Source organism: Coloeus monedula, assembly GCF_965178545.1.
Source record: "Coloeus monedula genome assembly, chromosome: 23".
In the NCBI taxonomy this organism is placed as follows: domain Eukaryota; kingdom Metazoa; phylum Chordata; class Aves; order Passeriformes; family Corvidae; genus Coloeus; species Coloeus monedula.
In genome coordinates, this window is record NC_138803.1 from 1,878,714 (window position 1) to 1,890,577 (window position 11,864).

At 52.0% G+C, this 11,864-nt stretch overlaps 1 protein-coding gene across 1 annotated transcript in view; it reads right to left on the reverse strand.

Moving 5' to 3' along the window:
- Nucleotides 1–6,226, reverse strand: part of KDM5B (lysine demethylase 5B) — a 57,308-nt gene extending 51,082 nt beyond the window's left edge. The window contains exon 1 of the mRNA XM_082295996.1: nucleotides 5,680–6,226. Within this exon, the coding sequence (XP_082152122.1) occupies nucleotides 5,680–5,817 (138 nt within the window). The 5' untranslated portion in view covers nucleotides 5,818–6,226. The remainder of the gene's footprint in view (nucleotides 1–5,679) is intronic.
- Between the last annotated feature and the right edge of the window lie 5,638 nt (nucleotides 6,227–11,864).

The following is an 11,864-nucleotide window of genomic DNA, read 5'->3' on the forward strand; positions in this document are numbered from 1 at the left end:
TGGCACAGACAGAGACTCACTGAAAGAGACTGAGGAAAGGAGAGGAAACTCTCATTGTCTTTTAAGCCCACACCAATGTCTCAGTGTTTCTGAAGAGCAGAAACCACCCATGGTGACCACAGCAGCACCGTGCATGGCCACTGCCACTAGTAAAATAAATAATAAACTAAAATAATTCTTTTGCATATTTTCTTGCTAATTAGAGATCGGTAAATAACCTACTCTGAATTTATCTAATTCCACAACATGACCCCTGTGATGAATGTGACAAGTTCTTCATTTAAAGCCAGCATTTCCTAATGACCTTCGGTGGCTAATCTACTTTTCTTCACATGAATTGACAACAGGGGAACAGGAACCTCAGCACTAAAATATCTCTTCTCCTCCCAAAACCCCATCCATTCTTGATCCCAAAGTTCCCAAAAATGGCAGATCCACCACCATCCTTCACTTTCCCCTCCCACCTGATCCTCTGTCAGTCAGAAATGCCGTTTCCTGACTCACCTGAGCCTGGCTTCTGCTCAGCAGGAGCAGAGGCTCGGGCTTGGCTCGCCAGGACTGACAGATGCTGCAGCACCTCTGGTTTGTCCCACTGAAGCTCACTTACGTGTTGTAATTGAGTTATCTGTGTTTTCTCTTTGATAAAATCAACTGACTGAGCCTCTGTGTATTGTCAAATCTGAAGGATCATCACCATCAGCTTCCTGTTTCAGACAAAGTATCGCAATTCTCTGCATTAATTCCTGTTTTAGTGGTGGTTTGTTTTACAGCTCCAGGACCAGATTGCCAGAACCCTCAGTCAAGCTGCTCCAAAACAGAATTGGTTTTTGTTTTTTCTTTTTCTCCATAAAAATGAAAATAAATCAAGCAACCAGCTGAATGAGAAGCCTGAACAGACCTTAAGAGGTTTAAACAACACTTAAATCAATGTTGTTCCTCAAAGTATGTCCCTGGAGGAGCAGTTCCAGTTCTCCCAAGCCCTGAGCCTTTAGGTTTCACCACTCAGGCTTTGCTAAGGTTAAATATTTCATTATTTCATGTGCAGAACTTTTATGATGCTTCTCTGTACCCTCTCCAGTTGTCAAATCTTTTTAAAATCCTGCAGTGAGTGTGGGATCCCTAATACAGAATTTTCTACTCTCGTGCTGCCACAGAGGTAAAATCCCCCTATTTATCACCGAGAAACTCCAGAGCTGCATTCACTGGCTTATCCAGAGCTCCCATTCCACCATTACACTGCTTTCCACCAAGGTCCACAGTTATTTTTCGAGACTCCTTCCTCCTCTAAGACGCTCCATGATCCTTTGTTCCAAAGGTAAACCCTCTCATTGAGTCCTACTTAAACGATTACTGTTTCATAATATCCATTGTTTATTGGGCAACTGGGATCCCTCTAAAGCAACGAGCCACCACCATAACTCCACTCGGAATCACGGCTTTTGTTCTTCTAGACGTGTAATGAAAATTACATACCCTTGGCTTGAGGTTGTGAGACACCATTAGAAAAGGATCCTTCATTACAAACACTCATTAATAGTTGAACTAATTTGTGAATTGGTGTATTAATTTTGCACAATAATAATTTCTGTAATTAGAATACTGAACACACTTAACTTCTAGATCTCAGACAAGGACAACACAACTGATTTAACCAAACACATGGTCTCATGGAAAAAAATAAAACTAATTTGATCACACCAGTGTTCATACAATTGTATTCCATACTATCGCCTTCCAAGTTCCTATCCAGGACTATTCCAGTCGTTCCTCCGCTCTGGAGCTAGAGGGGGTCAACTCTTGCACCCAATAAAGAACTCAAACCAATAAGGAAATTAATTCTCCCTGTTCTCAAGTTCACCAGTATTCCAGGATATCCTGAAAACTGACAGTCAATAATTTCAGTAACTCCAGGGTCAATTCCTTCAAAATTCCAGCTCTGCTAATCCAGACTTTCTAATCTTTAAGTGTTTGGTTTAAGTGACTTGGAAGCCTTAACAGTACTTCTCCATATTCATGTTATTTAGAGCAATGAAATTTAGCCTGGATGTTCTCAATTTTCATGCTTGGCCTTAGGAAAGTTATGATGTTCTAGTACATTGTACAACATTGTGTATTTTGAAATGGATTTATATGGTAAGTAAGGCTTAAATAATCATTATTTATTATTTCTTCACAGCAGCAAAACAACGATGCAACGAAGTGAAGCAAGAATCCATCTTCAAGAAAGGCTTGGAGCGTTTGATACCTCTCCTGCTCTACATGTTAACCATTAATTCTTGAAGCTAAGCTTCACATTTGTTAGACTGTTTACTTCCATTAATTACTATTAACTACCTATTTTGAAGAACAACTCCATTCTCAAGCAATACTTCATCTGACCCCCTAAATGCCCCCAGTGATTTGCAGAGCTATCACAGGCTTCTAGAATGTAAGGCCTTCACTTGACATGCCAAATTTTGGAGTAAACTTAGTTTATTCCAAACGACCAGATATTGTTTAAATAAAGAAATCCTAATAAAAGGTATTTTTGGTTCATAGAAGAAATTCTAACTAAAAAATGGCACATGATGGACTGCGAACAAGTTGTACCCCACCCACTCTCCTACATCCGGCTGCCCCTTCCCCCCAGATCTGCAACAGACCCAAATTTAAATCTCTCCTTTATGCAGCTCATTAACTGCCAGGAACAACCACCATCCGAGCACTTTGCTGCCAATGGGGCCCTCTGCTCATGCTCCATGCTGCTGACAAAAAGCCACAGAGAACAGTGCCAGTGAGCTGGTTATTGCTGCACCCTCCACCAGACACTGCAGCATCTCAGAATCCCTAAATAAGAGCAAAACTCAGTCACTGGTGATGGCTGGAACAAACTGAACTGAAATGAAGAGGAAGAGAACTCCTTTTGAGTGTTCAACTGGAAACTGCCATGCAGAAATTGCACCTCCTGTTATATTCCTGGACATTCTTCCATCTTGTGAACACGCAGTGATCACCCAGAATCCTCTGTCTTCCACCCAGATGTCTTCTGTACACCAACTACCTCGATACCCCCTCACTAAACAGGTCACCGTCCTCCAAAGCTGCCACACAAGAAGCCACCGCAGACGTGGTTTTCTCTGGGCCCACCTGGTGCCCAGCTAATGCCAGCAGAAAGGGACTGGAGAAAGCCCTGCTGCCGGTCCTTTGGAGCCCAAGGAGCTCTCCTGTGCATGCTCCAGTACTGGAGCATCAAAGCCAGCTCCAGAGTAAGGGCTTGTCCATGAGCAAGTGGGGAAGCTACAGCTGGGCACCATCAGTCTTGCACAACGTTTTGCCATGTTGCAGCTCAGATACAGAAACACAAATTCATCTGCTGATAACTGCACAGCAGTTGAAGCTAAAATAACGCCAGCCCAACCATCAAATTTTCAATTCCTCTCTCGGCACAGATCCTGACAGCTCATGGTGCTGCCTACCTGCTTCCCGGCACGTAACCAGACTGCACACGCCGGCCAGAGATTCCCTCAGATGCAGGAAGATTCCAAACCTCAGCCATCACCAAACAAGGCATCCAGTTGGAACACACACACTGTTGTGCAAACAGCAGTACAGTCTTTAGCTCACGGTATTACAGACCCCTCGATTACACCAAAAAGAACAATAACTGAATATTCACTGCGGCTCCTGATCACAGGAGGAAGGCCAGGAACTACGTCAACTTAAAGGCTTTTCTGGTCGCTTTGGAAGAGCTCCCTCTATGCTCCAGGCCGCTGAACCAACCACGCACTTCACAAGTCATCCCAGGCATTATCCAGGGCAGATAAAGCCATGGGAGCTCAGCTTGCCCAAAGCCAGGCTCCAAGAACTACCCATGCTCAGCCCTCAGCAGCTCCAACTATTTTCATCCTGCTTCTAAATACGCTCAAAGAGCTGATCACACGGCCAGGCAGGCACACCACCTGGTGTAATATCTGGTGCAATACCTGCCCCTTCAGGAAGCAAAGATGAGAGCAGCTGAAAATGCAGTTGCAGTAAGTAATTCAGTCCTTTTTTGAGGGCTGTTGATTTATGATCTCCAACAGATAAAATCCTACGAGCAGCTTTCTGATAAGGTTTTGGCTTTTTAAACAAGCAGCCAAGAAACACAGATGAGATTTTTTTAGATGAGATGCTTCTAAAACAAATAAAAAGACACCCCCCTCAAAAACAGAAAAACCCAAACAAACAAAAACCCACCAAAACATCCACCCAATCAAAAAAAGCAGGTCTGGTCACAGTTGTTGAAACACTGTTGGCAACTTAAAACCCCAAAAGATCTTCTCAAAAATACTACAGAACTTCAATGGTGACTCTGTAACAAAAAACATCTTAGCCCCTTAACTCTGAGCATCCGGCTGCCCTGCATGAAAAGAAGCACTGGCACGTTCTACCAGGACACAAATTCAAGAGCGGTCTTCACAGAGCAACCCGGGATTCTTCCTCCTGAGAGCTGAAACACCTTCCCTTCCTCTCCAGCAAGATTCACATTATTCACTCTGCTACAAACATTTCTGCCACCTCAGACACTACCTCAGCAAGTTACTACTATTTTAATTCAGAAGGAAAAGGATGGACACCAACAGGAGTCCCAGCAACAACGAAAACACCGAAGTGAGGAGTGTGTGTTTTTGAACATTATTTCTTTGAAGTCAAAGTCTCCCTCGCAAAACTTCAGTCTGCAGAACTGTTCTGTCAGTTTTCCCCATTGCTGGAGGGAGATGTAAACTCAGTGCCTGTTTAACATTCTGGTTGTTGCCGTCATGTTAACTGCCTTACCCGGCTGCACCACCCCAGACTCGCACCACACTCCACTTAGGGAAGAGCAATTCACCCAAAATAAAGATGATTCACACATTGTTTAATTAGATTTTTACTCTGAGAAGCCCCTCTCCTCACCAGTGCGGGTGTTCATACCTTTAAACAAACTAACAATTCTGACTACACAAACTATGGTTCTAAGATCATCACAACATTTCTCAGTAAATTGAGTGGACCAACAAAAGGAAATCAGAATTCATACCCTAATTTTGAGCTTACTACATCATCGGTCGAGATGATGATGATGAAGATGAAGGCTTACTACTTCTTCCCACAGTGGATTGCATTCTAAAATGGTGGCCATGTCTGTCTAGGCTTCAGCTCGCAGAGCCACCAGCCAAACTCACGGCTGCGGAGTTTGGTCTTGTCCAACTTGAGAAACAGTTCTCCGTGCTAAAAGCGCGCCGAGGCCGGGGAGGCCGCGGCGGGGCCGGGGGCGGCGGGGAGCGGGTCCCCCCGGCCCCACACCGCCACAATGCCAACATGGAGGGCAGCACCCCGGCACCTCCTCCGGGGCTCGGCGGGGCCGCTCCGGGCGCGAGGCCCCGGCCAACCCCGGGAGCCGGGGAGAGGCCGGGCCCGGCCGGGGCAGCTGCCCCCCGCCCCCGCTCCCTCCACTGCCGCTCCGGCGACTCCCCCACCGGGCGCTCCGACACTTGGGAGCCAGTTCGCGGGGGGAGCGGTCGGTCCCTTCGGTCCCCTCAACCCCGGCCCGGTGAAACTTCAGAGTGGCGGCGGGGGCGGCCCCGCCTGCCCGGGGTCACCTGCGCGGCCGCGGGCCGGGGGGGGCCGGGCCGGGCCCCACACAAAGGCCGCTCCCGGCGGCGCCATGCGGGCACTCACCGGCGGCGGCCGCACCTTGCAGATGCCGGTCTGCTCGGCGATGGGCCGGATCTTGTGGATGAAGGCGAAGGGGTCGGCGAACTCCTCCCAGCTGGGCTCGAAGACGGGGCACTCGGGCGGGGGCAGGAACTCGGCCATGGCCCGGCCGGGGCGGCCGCTCCGCACCGCTCTCCGAACAATCTCCGGAGCCGCCGCGCTCCGTGCGCGTCCGCGGGGGGGCCGGGGCTGGGAAAAGAGTCCGCCCGGCCCGGGCAGGGGAGGGGGCGCGGCTGCCCCGCCCCGCCCGCGCCTTTGTGCGGGGGCGCCGGGGCCGGACCGGGGAGGGCCCGTTGGGGGCGGGGGGGAAGAGCCAGCGGCGGATCCTCCGGAGCGCGGCCTGGCCCGCGCAGCGCGTATCCCACGCCCGCTACCCGGGCCCCGGCGGAGAGCGAGGCCCCGAGAGCGTCGCTCACCGCGGCCGCTGGGGGTCCCTCCCGGTGCCCCCCGCCCCGCCGGGCCGCAGCTCCGCGCCCCCCGCTCCCGCCGCCTTTGTGCGCTGCCCCTCGCCTTGTGCGCGCTGCGGCCGCTCCCCCCAGCACCGCTGGTTCGGGGAGGCCCCTGAGCCGCGCTCCCCGCCCGCCGTGCCCCCCGCGCCCCGGGGCCCGTCCCGTCCCGCCCCCCGGGGCCGCCGGCGCTGTGTTTACATGCGCGGAGGGATCCGCACAGCTGACAGCGGACCACGGCCGGCGCTTCTTTTTTTAAAGAGCCTCTCCGCGCGCCGCCATTGGCTGCGCCCGGGACGCGTCACGCACGGGGCGGGGCCGTCCGCCTCCGCGCGGCCGCATTGTCTGCCCCGGCCGCGGAGCCCCCGCGGCCCCGGCCCGGCCCCTTTGTTCGGGGGGAGCCGGGCCATTGTCCTGGCCGCCGGCCCCGGGCAGCGCGGGGGTAAGGAGCGGTCCTGTTCCTGAGGGAGCGCGGCGAGGTGCTCCCCCTCACACGCCAGCGGTTACCGGGGCCCCCCCGCCGGGGGTCCCACACTGGGCGGTCCCGTCCCCAGTACCGGCGCTGGGAGGCGGTGCCGGGCGGGGGAGGGGCGGCCCCGCCGCAGCAGGCGCCGCACGTAGCGCACGTGCGCGGGGGGGCGGCCCCGCTCCCGCCCACGGACCGGCCCCCCGCCCCGGCACCACCCCCGGGCCCGGAGGGACCCCCGGGAGGGACCCCCGGGAGGGACCCCCACACCGCCGGAGCCGCGGCTCCCACGGCGCTTGAAGGCACAAAGTCGCCCTCGGTGCTTCCAAGTCACCGGTCCAGAGCGGAGCCAACCTGAGCGCTGTCACATCCGACAATGAAACAAACGATTGCAACTTTTGAGATGTGCACACAATGCTCAGGGCGTCATTTTTTGTAAAACTTCACGTACTGGCTTCAAATTTCCACTAAAACTCAGAAAAGCGTCCACTTTAACTGCAGTGTCTAGAGAAGTAAAACACCCAGTTCCAGAGCTGGCAGCAGCTTACCCCACTGCACACTGCCACAACAGGAACGCTCATGGGCTCAGCTCCATGTCACGCAGCTGCTCCCACTGCACAGGAACACCTTCTCCAGGAGAGGGGATGAGGTGGAAGCTGTCAGCTCTCCAAGCTGCTGCTCACAATTACAGTAAATCAAAAATTTGTGCAAAGTCCTCAGGGCCAGTTTAAGACAAACCTAATTCTTCCCAAAAATGGAGGGAAAAAAAAGAAAGCAGGCACAGCTTTTGTAAAGCATTTGTGCAGGCAGTGTCAAAGGGAAAGATCCTCCGCTCTGAACCATTCCCGCTGGAGCCTCCCTGGGTGGATGCAGAGGAGCAGGACCCACACCCCGGGGGCTGTCAGCCGCGGCTCAGAGAAGGCTGCCAAGGGCACACAACAAGGCACCGGCTCCGAGCCTGGCAGCACAGGCTGCTCTCCATCACAGCCTGGGCTCAGGGGCTGTGCTGGGCCAGGGCCGGTGCCAGGCCAAGCTCTGAGTCAGCACACGGCCCAAGGCAGCACAGCTGAGCTCTGCCAGTGTCACCCTGGCAGGGATGATCAGGAGATCAGGCAGGCTCAGCTTCTGGGAGCCCCGGAGGGCCCTCAGCCAGCAGGAGTGTCTCCAGTTTGCAAGAGGCTCCTGCCCTTTCGTTCCCTGAATTTGACCTACATCTGACATAAATCACAGTACCCCCTTCCTTGTACAAAAACAAGATCAGGTTTAGACAGGGAACTTCAACCATAGATGTAAAATAGACCATTATCTGTTTGTCCTTCCATTTACACCAAGAGACCCTACAGTCCAAATCACCAAATATCACCATCTGGAGAGAAAGCAGCTGGTTCACCTTCCAACAGCTGGGCTGCAGCACATCCCAAACTGGAGGGGCTCTGGCAGGGAGGAGAACACTACCTTTGAAACTTTGGGTCTGAGTGTCCCTGAGTGGCAGGGATGTTTGAACAACAGTGGATTATGGTGTTCCACAAATAAATCCATTTTTGCAATGGTTCCCCTGAGGACTCCTTTCATCAAGAACTGAAGGACCACATTCAGCAGGACTGTTTCTGCTACTTCTGTCACATCTAAAGGCCTCCCATGGGACTGTGATGAAAAAACACTCAGACACAGGTGTTTTACTTAGGTAGTTCTGATGGAGGAGAAAAAACACTTGCTACAAAGATCTGAAGATGAGCAGAGCAGGGAGATCAAGGGAGGACCCAGGGATAGAAAACAGGTGCCTTGAAGGGAGGGCAAAGTGGCTCAGGGCTGGATAAGATGGAGATTTAAGGTAAGCAGGAAGCCCTAGAGGGTCTGTGTACCCCATCAGGCATCTTACTTGTCTTTCCTGCTAACCTTGCTACCTGCTAATGAAAGCACTTCATCACCACAAATGTGAAGCTTTGCATGCTGCCTTCTCTGTATCTTCCCTCTGCTGTGAAATCTGCAGTGTTTGTTCTGTTCAGGGGATTAGTGTGGCACAGCACTGTCTGGCTTAGAAACCCAATTCCCCAAGTGTTAGAGGCACAAACTGCAGGAAGGAGAGCAGATTTCCCTCAGCTGTAATGAGAGTGCAGACATTTCTTCTTCATGGTTCAGTTGACTGCCATTAATTAACACCTTTTATTAGATAAGCTTTCTCCAAGCCTGTTCTATTTGTGCCCTGTGAGCAGAATTCCCCCATTTGCTGGAGCTCAGTGTTAACCCAGGAGCAGCTGCAGGGCTTGTGGGGACAGTGAGGAATAAGGGAGCAGGAGTCCAAAACACAGTGCAAAGGCCGTGCAAAGGGGTTGGCCCAAGGTGAGGAGTGCCAAGGCTTCCAACTGAAGCCAAGCATTCTTCACCACATCAGGGATTCATTCTTGGCAACTCCTCCATCCTCACCCAGCTGGGAGCTCCAAATAGAGCATCTGTCCTGAACCATTCACATCCGACTGTCCCTTCAGATGCCGCTGCAGCGCAGCTCTCCTCACACACCGTTTGCCTGCAGGAGTCCCACCAGCCTGGAGGAATATTTAGCAAATCTTTTGTGTTTTCTTGGATGGGCACCATACTGTGAACTTCCCTGCTAGTACAAACCTCCCCTTCATTCTCCTGCACCAGCCAGCACCTGCCTGGAGCACCTTGTTCACACAGTGTATATTGACTTGTTTGCATTTATGTATCTGACTCAGACACTGCAAAGAAGATCACAGAATCCCAGACTGGTTTGGGTTGGGAGGGACTTCAAAGCTCGTCTTTTTCCACCCTCTGCCATGGGTAGGGACACCTTCCACTAGCCCAGGTTGCTCCAAAGCCCTGTCCAGCCTGGCCTTGGACACTTTTCAGAGATGGGGCAGCCACAGCTGCTCTGAGCCAGGACCTCACCACCCTCACAGGGAAGAATTCCTTCCCAGTATTCCATCTAACCCTGCCCTCTGGCAGTGTGAAGCCATTCCCTTGTAAATACTCTCTTCTTCATCTTTCCTGTAGGCTCCCTTCAGGTACTGGAAGGCTCCAATTAGGTCACCCTAAAGCTTCTCTTCCCCACACTGAACAATCCCAGTTTTCTCAGCCTTTCCTCATAGGAGAGGTGCTCCATGCCTCTGATCAGCTTCACAGCCTCCTCTGGACTCACTCCAGCAGCATCACATCCTTCCTGTGCTGAGGACCCCAGCGCTGGATGCAACTCTGCCGGTGGGGTCTCATGAGAGCAGAGTAAGGAGCAGGTTAATCCTTCCCCCTTCTATGTACCTGCCCCTGCCATCCTAGACCAGCTCTCCTCTTCAGACAAAGGCTGGCTACCAGTCCCTTGACCCAACACCTTTTCATCCCAGTCTGGGTCTGTTTGGTTTAGTTCTGTGTCGCAGCAAGAGCTTCTACTGCAGCCACTTGTTCCAGCATCCACTGAGCACTGGTGCCATCGGCCTGACACAACAGGAACACTGAGAAGAGCAGCTTTAGGAAACACCATACCCTGGACTTCTGAGCAGACAGAAGATATCTGCTCTTGGGACACTAGAAAAGCCAAGCGAACAGCTCCCAGAGGCTCCACAATGAACAATACTCAGGGAAATATGGTAGCCTTCCACAAGCTCCACTCCAGAATAACCCAGAACCGAGCTGGAGGAAATCCTGCCCAGGAGGTGCACTACCGTGTCCAGGGACAATCAGCACCACACAACATGGAGTTGAAACTCCACTGAAGCCAAAGCCCTCATTTCATCAGCAGAGTTTGGCCTAATTAAAGTTCTACATGTTTAGAGGAGCACAGGGCTGGGAGGGATGTGCTGAGCTTCCCTGCTCTTTGAGAAAATAGGTTCCTGGGAACAAACAGATTTAGTAAGCAGAATCTGTGACAGATCAAACCAAACCAGTTTTCCTGGGCAAACCAGCAGCCTGTACAAACCTGCAACGCAGTCCAAGTGTCATAATCAAGGCTAGAGAAGGGGTTTACATTTTCCAGCTGCTCCCAGAGATTGTGATGCATGTCAGTCCTTGAGAAACAGGGCTATTAGTGACAAGGCACTGCGATCTTGGGATCCTGGTCAAAATTATGGAGTATTCTGAATACACCAGGCTCTGGACATTTATAGCATAGCTCCCAGCTCAGACACTGCACTGGATCTTGCTCTGATGCCAGGTCAGGCTGCCTGTCTTGCACTGTGCCCTGGATGAGGCTCAGCAGCAGCATTCGGATTGGGAATTAGGTACTTTGCTGGCAACTTTAGCTACAAGAGAACCATTGGTTTCAATCTAGAGATGCCCTGGTACATCTCTGCCTTTCCTCCAGAAGCTGCCCCTCCATGCCCCTGCCCCTCTCCACCCTGGCTGATCCCCTCCTCCCTGTGATCCCTTCTGCACTCCGGGGGAGCCAAAGAGCCCCAGCAGGTCTTAACTCCTCAGGCTGGAGATGTCAGTACAGGAAACCCTGCTGAGGGGCCTGTGGAGGGGGCAGGCAGGAAACCTGAGCCTTGGCTGTGGGCTGGAACCAAGTGGCCGAGGACGGAAGTCCCCCAGCTGCACACAGCTCCAGTGGGGACTGTCAACAGCCAGGTAAGAACAGCTGGTGAGCATGTGGAGCCAATATGGAAGCTCCTCTGCAGTTATGCAACTACCTTCAGCATTACTTTTATTAATAAAATTCTGTAAGTGCCTTACCCTATCATTAGCTGCTATTAAAGCTGAGTAAAGCCTTACTCCAAATCCTTGCCCAGACTACCCTAAGAACAAGGATAAGCAAACCACAGCTGTTGGAAGTGCTGGAAAGGCAGAGCTGAGGTGCTGTTTCACACGCCTCACCTTGCTCTCGGGCAGTGGCTGACTCACACTCATTTGGGTTGTACCTTGCTGTGCTTCAGCATGCAAGTGACAGCAGTGTGGGACACAACCTGCTTCCAGGCAGGACATGCAGCAGGTGGGATTCTCATGGTGTGGAGGCTGACAAGGGACTTGTCACCAGTGTGTAGCACTGACAGCCAGTGAGGGTGAGGCTTTGAAGTTCATTATCTTAAGGCAGGTGCCTAAAATAGGTCAGAGTAACCTCACCCAACCCCCGCCTTGCTGCTCTGCACTGACTGTACAGGGAGGCTGGGGTAACTTGCTCAGCCCCAGGCCTCAATGCTTGAGAAAGTGAAGCCCTGACAACAACAGAGCAACCTGGGAAATGCAATTTGCCACAATGCATAAAACCACAAAGCCTGTATCTTTGTTCTTAG